The sequence below is a fragment of the Engystomops pustulosus genome, chromosome 11 (assembly GCF_040894005.1).
Source record: "Engystomops pustulosus chromosome 11, aEngPut4.maternal, whole genome shotgun sequence".
In the NCBI taxonomy this organism is placed as follows: domain Eukaryota; kingdom Metazoa; phylum Chordata; class Amphibia; order Anura; family Leptodactylidae; genus Engystomops; species Engystomops pustulosus.
Genome location: NC_092421.1, coordinates 78,695,614 through 78,707,704, shown reverse-complemented (window position 1 = coordinate 78,707,704; position 12,091 = coordinate 78,695,614). Strand labels below are relative to the sequence as shown.

The following is a 12,091-nucleotide window of genomic DNA, read 5'->3' as shown; positions in this document are numbered from 1 at the left end:
TCACATTTTTTTAATGAAAATTTCCAAAACCCATATTTAGAGGCAGCACCTCAGCTTTAAGTGACTCTGAGAGGCCTAAACAATAGCACCGTATTTTTCAGACTATAAGGCGCACTAAAAATCCTTTGATTTTCTCAGAAATCAAAGGTGCACCTTATAGTCCAGTGCGCCTTATATATGAACAGTACTTACAGACAACAGCTGCCTTGTACTGTGCACAGGTCTGCCACCTGCTGGTCATTCATCCTTATAATCAGGTGCGCCTTATAATCAGGTGCGCCTTATATATGAACCTAGACGTTTTAGCAGGCATTTATTGATAGTGCGCCTTATACTCCGGTCCGAAAAATACTGTAAAAGCTTATAAATTACCCCGCTATAGAACAATATAATAACATAAGACCCCCAGGAGGGGAGGCAGAACATACATCTTATGTGCAGACATTCGCTGCTGATCATGCAAGCCCTTAAAGTTTTTGTGAGCAAAGTTAATGAAAATGGAATTCTATGTATATTTTGGTTCAACCATGAAAAATCAGTTTTCCTGATTTCCTTTTTTCTCCTTTTCACATTACAGCCACAAAACCTGGTCTGAAAAGCACAAAGAAGAGCCACGACTTCAAAGTCACTGCAGACGGACGCCTCATTATCAAGGACGATGAAGATGAAGAGGAGAAGAAGTCTAAAGGTACGTGCTGCACTCGTGTTACCTGGATACATGTGGAGGGGGCGACCCCTCCAGGCCAGATCCCGCTATTGTATAATGAGCTCCTGGCGCTGCCTGTATGAGCCTCACCGCTAACGGAGATCATTGTGTGGGGGCAGGGATGAGCAGCAAATACAACACTTGAAGTGGCTGATCACTGCGAACAATAGCTCGGTAAAGGAGGACTGATGCAGCTACATAAAGGGATGCTTCAGATGCTGCAGAGCCACAAGAGCTGCTGTACACAGTAGTAAATAGACATTATAACCTTCCTGTGCGAGCTCTCGTTGCTCATAAGAAAAGCGAGTAAGTGTCATGCGGCATTTATATATAATATATAAAGGGATTTTACCTCCTCCAGGGCCAAGAAACAGCTCAGTTTTACCTTGGATGATTGTGCTGCGTCCTGCGGTTTTTCCTGTTATTTCCTTCTGATCTATAGACGTGAAAGTAAATCTATTATCACAATCCATCCTGATAAACCAGGGACATTACTCATAGATCCAGGCACCGGGACTGTGGTAATCATCTTATATGTGTTATCCATGGCCTCCTGCCTTTTAAATTATGCTAATTAGTGTGTGTGGGGGGGGGGGGGTTACTAGAGTTCTTCTGTGCTGCAGATTTACAGGCTGTTACACTGTGCAGGAGCACTCACCTCCTCCAACGGTGAAGGGGGGAGACTGACAGCCTTTGAAGTTACAGCATGGAGGGACTCTGGAAATGTTTCAGGCTCTTAAGCATAATTTAATACAGTAGTTGATTTTAGAAGGAAGGAGGTCATGGATAACAGATATAAGAAGATACCACAGTCCCGGTGCCTGGATCTATGAGTAATGTCCCGGGTTTATCAGGATGGATTGTGATCAGAGATTTGTCGGATTACTTTACACCTAATGCAAAAAAAAAGAAAAATGGATTTTTATACAAGTGAACTATGTTAGTACCAGATGTGTAGATAGAGACTGATACAGAGGAATAGACTCTGTTTTGGTGCAGGGCTCGGCAAGCAACATTACTACAAGTCCCAGCATGGCCTCCTGTAGCTGTCCCACTCTTCTTTGTCACATACCATTGATAGGACACGGTACTTGACGCTACTTTCCCTAAATAGTATCAAACATTTTTTTCCAATACGGACATTTACCTTCTAGCAGCAGGATGGGGGATATATATATCTGATTGTTGGGGGAGGGGGGTTTCCTTATTCTATGACAGCGGGGGGGTCCACCCCAGGTGCACTTACCTGGATGAGCGCTGACACAAGGGGCACATGACGTGCAGACCTGATCTCCTCCTCTGTAGGGTCCCAGTGTCTATGATAGAAATCCCCCATTACACAGCAGCCGGTACCACCAGGGTCCATACAACATACAGGAAGGAGTTTGACGCTTTTTCTTTCTTTGTCGCGATCAGGAGGTGTGGATGAAGAGATGGCGGATCTCATGCAAGAAGTTGGACTTCGAACCGTAAGTGTCAAGGCTCAATTCTCTGCCAATTATGTATCTATGGGGATTGCATCCAGTAATCCTAACAATAGCAATGATTATTATGAAGACAAATTTCCAGCTTTTTGATCTTCTATTGACGACTTATCCTATAGATAGATTATCAGTGAAGGGTTAACAGCTCCGTTCCGTTCCGTAGTGGCCTATTCACTTTAATAGAAGCTGAGCTGCACTTGCCTTGTCCGGCCACTACACTGAGAATGGCGCTGTTTTTAGTTGTGTCTCTGTTTCTACCGATCGCATTGGCTGATCAGTTGGACCCTGACCATTCCTCTGACCTGTCCTCTGATCATCAGTATGAAAAACCCCTTTAAGATTCTTGCACTTTATACAGAGTCGGCGGTTCTGCTGATGTGCATCTAATGTTGTATTGTTGGGCAACTTTAGGATTAATAATTGTTTTTTTTTTTCACAGAAAAAAGCCCAGAAGAAGAGATTCCGTGAAAATAATGATGACGATGATGAGATTGGCGGGAAGTCATCACAATATAAAGGTAAGTCGCCCCTGTGAGTGCTGCAGTCGCCTAGAATTGGCCGCTAATGAGAGTCCATTCACCATCCACCTTCCCATCCCCCACGTCTACAGTCACTTTTATAACGGTCTTGTCTGGTCCATTAAAGGGGTCACATTGTAACAAATAATTGGTATTGTTTGTAGGAAGAAACATTGTATAAATTTCCAGTATAATTCTGTATCAATTCTTTACAGTTTTGTAGATCTCTGCTCGTCATGGCTCCTTATATCCCTGGTCATGTGATGTCACACAGGTGCATTATATCCCTGGTCATGTGATGTCACACAGGTGCATTATATCCCTGGTCATGTGATGTCACACAGGTGCATTATATCCCTGGTCATGTGATGTCACACAGGTGCATTATATCCCTGGTCATGTGATGTCACACAGGTGCATTATATCCCTGGTCATGTGATGTCACACAGGTGCACTATATCCCTGGTCATATGATGTCACACAGGTGCATTATATCCCTGGTCATGTGATGTCACACGTGTGCATTATATCCCTGGTCATGTGATGTCACACAGGTGCATGGCTCGTTATATCACACAGTGTATCAGAGCTATGTGGTGCCAGGGATATAACGAGCTGTGCACCTGTGTGATATCACACAGGTGTTAACTTTACTATATTATTTAATGTTTCATTACACAAACAATATCCATTATGCTGGAAAGTGTTGAATGTGAACAATCCCTTTAAATACTACATGCTTCCGAAACTGGCTGATAACAGAGAACAGTAGACTCCATGCACAGACATTTTAAATCCTTAAATATATGTGCTTGCAGTCAGTGTGCTGTATACAGGTTTAGGCCTCTTGCACAGGATCAGGCTGCCATAAATGAGCCGTGTGCCCCACGAATAGGATCTGTTTGAGGCAGTCAGGTCTCTCTGTGCCCCAAAATATCAGTCAATGGGAGACACGAGCCCCATATACAGTCGTGTGCAGGAGGCTTCACACAGAGTATTGGATGTTCTGATCCATACACTTTATAACTGAGAGATTGATTATATATTGTATTTAGCTTGTGGAGGATTGTAACACAGATATCTGAGCTATCGGGGGCATACTCCAAAAAAATTGCATTCTAGTTTTCCAGAACATCCCCAAAATGGGATCCAAATGGGTCACTGGATCCCGCCATAGCGGAAGGAGAACTGGTTCACTTCCATCAATTCATTCATTGCAAAACTACAATCCCCAGCAGGCACTGCCCGGGTTTGTTGGGAGCTGTAGTTTCATAATGGGTTAAGTAGCACAATTTTTTAGACCATTATTGTATAGTATATATATCAGAGATACTTCTACAATTATTAGGGAAGGTTTTCTCCTGGGGGTCCGGACCTTCTTGTACATTATGCGGCAGAGTAAGCAGCAGGATTGTTAGATTTCCCGCTCTGCGGCCCTTGTGCGCGTCCTCCGGGGTCACACACACTCTACATTGTACATATGTCTGGTCCAGCACATAATGGGATAATCGGTGGTCACCTACCTGCTGTAATAATCCATTATAACCAAGTACAATGGGGGCTCTTGTTCTCTTACAGCTGGAGGCACCGGAATACACAGACCCATTTCCAAAAAACCCGAGTTTGGATCGGCATACAAATCAAAGGTAACATCATGTATAACTTCTGCACAGCTGCTTGTGGCTCCAATCTATCCTATATCAGCTTTGTGGCGCAATATCTTTATGCTGTTAGTAATATGCACTGTATTTATATAGCACCAACATATTCTGTAGCGCTGAAACCCTGTTTGTACTGTGTGGTGTGAGGCCAATGGATCAGATCTGATGGTTTTATTGCTGTGAATTTTGGAAGGATTGGATTTTCATCGATTTCTCTTTACAGAAAGGAAAAGGTGACACAAAGCAGAAAGGCAGACATGACCCGTACGCGTATATACCGCTCAACAAGTCCAAGCTCAACCGCAGGTAAGACGCAAGCTAGACGCCAGAAATAAGAATCGTGTTCAGTGCTTTCTGCAGCCCCGTGACGTAGCGTGGTAGTCGCCCATGACGGAGCACAACGAGTATTTAGGGGCCTAACTAATGCAATTCACACGATGGCCGTATTTCCCATACGGACCAATGTCTACATGAGCTTAATGAATGTGTTAGGTCCCATTCACAAGACTGTAGGGGGGCGGCTGCACAATTTGTAGCTATAGCACAGCCCCATAGAAGGTTATGGCACCCAGTCATGGTACGATGAGTACACAATGTCTCACTACTATAGAGAGGGGATAGGTGAGGAGAGCTCTCCCCCCCCCCCCCCCCCTCCACCTGGCCGTGTGCTAAGCCTAGGTACAGCCCAGGACAGAAGTACGTACGTATGTACATACATAGATTCATGTGAAAGGCACATTATAGTGACCTATAATGCTGCAAATGTCAGCTCAGCCATGGTCTACTGTCCCCAAAATCCCGCTGTAACTTCCGGCCTGACTGTTCTTTATACACTGTGTCATAGATCAGCAATAGCAAGTTATATTTGGGGGTCTGGGAAATCCAGCTCTTGCGTTTAATGGGCAAAATTCATGTGAATTCACCCATAATAAATCCTCAGGATTGAGAAACATGGCTGCTGAATTATTAGCACAGCGCCACACCTGACCATGGTTTGGGTTGGTATTGCAGCTTCGCTGTATATAAATAATTGGATCCTAGTCACAATACCATCCATTCCCCTCGGTCAGCTGTGGTGCTGTTTTTGGAAGAAGGCAGCCATTTCAAACCTTGAACAACCCCTTGATAATGCAACATTAAAGGCGCACCCCAAAGCGGATTCATTGAATTATACCTCGTGCAGGGCCTGGAGGGAGGGTACAATGATAATGAGTCCTGCTCCTCCCTTCATTATTTCATGCATTAGCTTGGCCTGGAATGTTCCTTTTAAACTCTACTGCATTATAATATGCAAATCTTGCGGAACTGAATCAGTAACTACAACTCTTATCATAACCTGGCAGACCGTCAGTATGCTGGGTTTTGTAGTTATTTAGCAGTTGTATAGAAGGGTCTCCTTAACTAATTACTGATGTTTTGTCCTCCGCAGGAAAAAGGCGAAGCTGCAAGGTCAGTTTAAAGGTCTGGTGAAAGCTGCACGGAAAGGAGCGCAGAGCGGGAGGAAGAAGAAGAACGCCAGGAGGGCATGAGACTACAGCACCCATCATCTGCACAGCGCTGCATGGACTGTGTGTGCCCTTGTTCTGCCTATGGACAGATCCGTTGTGTTTAAGGCTGTGGTGAAAGGAGCTTGGAGATCTGAGGAGCCGTTATGGATCCCGGTTATATCCGCGCCGCCTGTTGTGCCCATTAAAATATTATTATGTGGACGTGTTCTTCAACGGAGCCACCAGAGCACATGGGTGACCCCTGCACCAGAGCCGCTCCTGTGCTCCGAGACTTGGGGTTTCTACAAGACGAGAAGATTCAGCCGACTACAATTATCATGTGATATTGGTTTATGCAGAAATAATTAAATGTTTGTGGTGAAAACATCATTTTAGGCTGTTTTATGTGTATTTTTGGAAGAAATCCTGCACGAGCAGGAACCCATCCAATCCAGCATTGCCTAGAAGTCTCCTACCTCTGACGTCTGGAGAAGCTGGGCATATTTCGGGTAGCTGTATATACAGATAGAGAGATTTGCAGATTGGCTACTGCTTCGTTTTTTTCCAACTAAATTATCTTATCTCCGGATACATTGTATCAGAAATGTGACAAATGGGAGTAATGAAGATCATAACATTTTCTTACAGGTTGCTATGGTGTTCTATTTCTGATTGTAGTAAAGTTCAATGTTCACAGGCATATAGAGTAGAAAGAAATTTTTATATACTCACAAAAGCATGGCAATATGCTGTTCAAACAGAAGGGAGTGCAGGACATCACAAAGCCTTTAAACGACGGCCGTTTCGCCCTAGAATGCGCTTCATCCGTTGTGTTTGTGTATTTCGGGTAGCTGCACTGTAAGCGATCGGTTTTAATATACATATGTATCCATTGTGTTACAATGGATATCCCTTATCCATAGGGTACTGGATCACGTTCTCCCTTGTAGAAGATGATGCAGATCATGTTTAAAGGGAACCTGTCATCAGCAATCGGCCTGTGACAATATACAGATTTATTGGTTTATTAGGTCAATTCCCTTGAAATTTTACATCAATTGGGAAAACCTGATCTGTGGAGATCCAGTGAGTAGGAGGGTAACAATTAACTTATAAAATCAAACTAAACAGGTTAGCATAATTTTAAAAGGAAGGAGGCCATGGATAACAAATATCAGAAGATTATCACAGTCGCGGTGCCTGGATCTATTACTGTGGATTTTGATGTTAAATTTGGTTTAAATAGATATTTTCCCACAACCACCACCAGGGGGAGCTTACTGCATTGTCTTTCTATCTTAGTTTTCATTTACAGCGTGCAGTAAAGCAATGTAAAAACGCTCCACTGGCTCTATAAAGAGATACTAAGAAATAATTCAGCAATGAATGATTTATAACACAGTTTAAAGGACATCTACCACTAGGATGAAAGATTGTATGCAAATGAGCCTGAGGGGCTCCAGGCTGCATTAACACCATAGAGTCTGAAGTCTCTTGGGCTCATTTGCATACAATCCTTTAGATCTCCTTTAATATTTTAGGGTGGAAGAAGACTTGCCACATTAGTAAACAATAAGGTTTCACTAGTTTGTACAAGATTTAAAGGACATCTACCATCAGGATTATTGATTATAAACCAGCTACACTTACATGCTGGTGTGTGCCCCCTTTGTCAGGATCCGATCTTCTTTTAGCTTTTCATGCGTTTTTTTTTTTTTTTTTTTACGAAAACAAAAGGCTTCAAAATGAGCCTGTGGGGCTCCACACTCCATAGAAGTTAATGGAGCCTGGAGCCCCTCAGGCTCATTTGCATAGCTTTTCAAGCATATTTTCTTTAAAATCGAGGGCATAAGAAGTTTTAGAAAAGAGCATATCCTCATAAAGGGGGCACACAAGCATGTAAGTGTATTTGGTTTATAATCCATGATCCGGATGGTAGTTTTCCTTTAAGACACCTCTAAACCCCCCTAGATGCAGCACAAGGCATGCTAGAGGAAGATTAGGCCAATTTCGAAGGAATTTTGCTCCTTGATGGTTCTCCCACCCCCCTGTCCCTCATTGCGGAGCTCTGCTCTATAGAAAATTGTGCACTAAGAGTCTCCGCTGCTTCTGAAGCCCCAGAGACAAGTGACAGTATAAAAAGGCAGTGCAGGTTATCAAGGACACCGTATTCTCGTACCACAGCGGGAGGCCGGCACCTACAAGACGACCTGTAATAACTTCTAAAAATACATTTCTGTGTTGGCTGAAATTGGTGTCCTGTCTGAGCCCCTAACATCTGAGGAGTCGCCTCCCTCCAGCTCTAACAATATAATGCCACAAGTCTAATATCAGATCTGTGTATAGCCAAAAAGATAATCTTATTCATAGCAGAGAGCTTCATGTACAATGACCTCTATATAGATAACACTGACCCATCATTACATCACTACTGACAATAGATGATGTCGCAGCTTATCTCCTCCCCCCTGTACAATGACCTCTATATAGATAAGCTGTGACACCATCTATTGTCAGTAGTGATGTAATGATGGGTCAGTGTTATCTATATAGAGGTCATTGTACAGGGAGGGGAGGAGATAAGCTGTGACATCATCTATTGTCAGTAGTGATGTAATGATGGGTCAGTGTTATCTATATAGAGGTCATTGTACAGGGAGGGGGAGGAGATAAGCTGTGACATCATCTATTGTCAGTAGTGATGTAATGATGGGTCAGTGTTATCTATATAGAGGTCATTGTACAGGGAGGGGAGGAGATAAGCTGTGACATCATCTATTGTCAGTAGTGATGCAATGATGGGTCAGTGTTATCTCCTCCCCTCCCTGTACAATGACCTCTATATAGAGAACACTGACCCATCATTATAAAATACTATATATAAATAATAGCACAATAAGGGAGTGAGTATTAATATTAAAATATTCAATATATTTAATATATTTAATTCAAAGACCATAAAGTCACATAGGTGTGTCACGTGTACAGTATCAATATACACTCACCGGCCACTTTATTAGGTCCACCATGCTAGTAACGGGTTGGACCCCCTTTTGCCTTCAGAACTGCCTCAATTCTTCGTGGCATAGATACAACAAGGTGCTGGAAGCTCCTCAGAGATTTTGCTCCATATTGACATGATGGCATCACACAGTTGCCGCAGATTTGTCGGCTGCACATCCATGATGCGAATCTCCCGTTCCACCACATCCCAAAGATGCTCTATTGGATTGAGATCTGGTGACTGTGGAGGCCATTTGTGTCCAGTGACCTCATTGTCATGTACAAGAAACCAGTCTGAGATGATTCCAGCTTTATGACATGGCGCATTATCCTGCTGAAAGTAGCCATCAGATGTTACAGGGTACATTGTGCTCATAAAGGGATGGACATGGGCAGCAACAATACTCAGGTAGGCTGTGGCGTTGCAACGATGCTCAATTGGTACCAAGGGGCCCACAGAGTGCCAAGAAAATATTCCCCACACCATGACACCACCACCACCAGCCTGAGCCGCTGATACAAGGCAGGATGGATCCATGCTTTCATGTTGTTGACGCCAAATTCTGACCCTACCATCCGAATGTCGCAGCAGAAATCGAGACTCATCAGACCAGGCAACGTTTTTCCAATCTTCTACTGTCCAATTTCGATGAGCTTGTGCAAATTGTAGCCTCAGTTTCCTGTTCTTAGCTGAAAGGAGTGGCACCCGGTGTGGTCTTCTGCTGCTGTAACCCATCTGCCTCAAAGTTGGACGTACTGTGCGTTCAGAGATGCTCTTCTGCCTACCTTGGTTGTAACGGGTGGTGATTTGAGTCACTTTCTATCAGCTCGAACCAGTCTGCCCATTCTCCTCTGACCTCTGGCATCAACAAGGCATTTCCGCCCACAGAACTGCCGCTCACTGGATGTTTTTTCTTTTTCGGACCATTCTCTGTAAACCCTAGAGATGGTTGTGCGTGAAAATCCCAGTAGATCAGCAGTTTCTGAAATACTCAGACCAGCCCTTCTGGCACCAACAACCATGCCACGTTCAAAGGCCTCACATCACCTTTCTTCCCCATACTGATGCTCGGGAGAACTGCAGGAGATTGTCTTGACCATGTCTACATGCCTAAATGCACTGAGTTGCCGCCATGTGATTGGCTGATTAGAAATTAAGTGTTAATGAGCAGTTGGACAGGTGTACCTAATAAAGTGGCCGGTGGGTGTAAGTAACACAATTACCTCAATGCAGAAGTGCTCCACATAAAATATAGTGGCTACATCCAGGTAAGGGTAATCAAGAGAAAGATACTCTTATCGTAATTCAGACGTAAACGCACCCACAGGCTGGGGGTCGGGGGTTACAGAGGGAGAGAGGTGTACTGTCCCTAAATAGTCCCCTTTGACTCCCGCTCTTACAAGGGCAGTCCACAGCTGGCCCTGTGGGACTGAAGCATGCCCCCTAAAAACGCCAATGTCCCTGAAGCGTTTCGTATTTACTCTTCAGAGGGATTAAAGTGCAACAAGTGCTCATATCCGCCACTGTATTGACAACCTGGTCGGAGATAAAGACACTCAGTGGCAGAGAAAAAACGGGATTGCTGTCGGCAAATAGGAAAGACTGCGGGTCTCCAGTCCTAGTGGTGGATCAGGAGACCACCGTACTGCAGGCTGGCATTGTGATCGCGCCAGACGGAGAGCACTTCCGCCCATTTAAACCTAAGGCCCCGCCTACCTGCATTGTGAATGGACGCACCCTCATCATGCCCGGTTCCTATTGGTCCGCTCCCGGGTCGCGGCACTGAAGGTGAGGCGGACTGCAAAGAGGACCTATGCCAGTTGTGGTCATTGGACCACTGAGTGAACTGCTCGGGACGCGGTATGCAACCAGTGCGCATGCGCTATTCATGCGGGGAGGTTTAGTAACCAACGCCCATCCCTTAGTGGGCGTATAAATCACTCATGATGTGTCCGGTAACCAACGTAGGACAACGAATAGGCAAACTAATGGCAATATAAGTAAAAATGTATGAAACTGAAAGTGAGCACAGCCAGTAAGCGGCGTCAGAGTGTGGGAGGTAAATTGCCAGATACCCACTTAATAATGTGCAACGCCTACTTCTCCGGGATTAACCCTCGACTGTGTCAGTTATACACCGAGCTAAACCGTCTGAAACCAAAATAAGTAACCCTATTATAGATCAGCTCTATGTAGCCTCGGGACTAAGGGAGAGTTAGTCCTTTCCCCAGTTACGGAGCTAGAGAGGAGCTAATGCCTCCGGGTTAATTTACACCAAGCTGTGTTCCACAGTGAACCCGGTTGTGGGTTTGGCATATACGATCAAAATAACTTGGACAAACATGCAGGAAGTGATGCAGGAGACTAGAGGAAAGGTGTGAGAACCAATTGGTCATTTAAACCCCCCCCCCGGGTGAACAGTGTTGAGTGTAAAGATCCACCTCGCCTCTTTCTGGAGAATGATCTTATCGGGGGAGGGACCACCTCAATGCCCGTAAAGTGCAGTACCGATGCATCGCCATTGTGGTACATTACAACATGATTAGACAGTGGTTTATCCCTTTTATGTAGGATGTCACCGAGGTGTTCCCCCACTCTTCTGCGTAGCTCCCTGTATGTTTTGCCCACATACTCTAAACCACAGTCACAGGTAACTTTATAGATGACTCCAGTGCTCTTACAGTTAATGTAATCTCTAATGGTGAAAATTTTCCCTGTGACGTTGCTGCTGAAGGATTTTCCTGTCTGAATGTAGGGGAATGCAATGCAGTCACCACACCGAAAGCTCCCAATGGGTCGTCTGTCCAGCCATGTCCCTTGGGGTTTCGGAGCCTCAATGCCTTGATGGAACGTGTTTTGCGGAAAGTGATCAAAAGTAATGGCCCCACCAGATCCCTGATATCGTGATCCATCATTAGGATGGGCCAATGTTTTTCTAAAATGGCCGGGCCTCCTCTGATCCATTATCAAAGGTAGCTACCATTCGTAGTTTATCAGCCGCCTCAGTTTTTTCTCTGGGAGAACCCTGTAAGAGATGAGTGCGGTTAGCACCAAGGCTACTCCGATATGCTTCCCCCAAGATCTCGTCTGGGTAGCCCCAATCATGAAATCTAGCCCTGAGGTGGTCAGCTTGTCTGTGGAACCTCACGCAAAGAACGGCAGTTTCTGCGTGCCCGCAGATATTGCCCCTTAGGGATGCCCTTCCGTAAAGGAAATGGGTGATGGCTGTCC

The 12,091-nt window shown here is 44.7% G+C and overlaps 1 protein-coding gene across 1 annotated transcript in view; it reads left to right on the top strand.

The window, feature by feature from the left end:
* The window catches only part of RRP12 (ribosomal RNA processing 12 homolog), a 29,039-nt gene extending 22,793 nt beyond the window's left edge, over window positions 1-6,246 (top strand). Inside the window, exons 29-34 of the mRNA XM_072131031.1 lie at window positions 578-688; window positions 2,123-2,175; window positions 2,630-2,708; window positions 4,287-4,354; window positions 4,593-4,675; window positions 5,799-6,246. Of these exons, the coding sequence (XP_071987132.1) occupies window positions 578-688; window positions 2,123-2,175; window positions 2,630-2,708; window positions 4,287-4,354; window positions 4,593-4,675; window positions 5,799-5,898 (494 nt within the window). The 3' untranslated portion in view covers window positions 5,899-6,246. The remainder of the gene's footprint in view (window positions 1-577; window positions 689-2,122; window positions 2,176-2,629; window positions 2,709-4,286; window positions 4,355-4,592; window positions 4,676-5,798) is intronic.
* The last annotated feature ends 5,845 nt before the right edge of the window (window positions 6,247-12,091 follow it).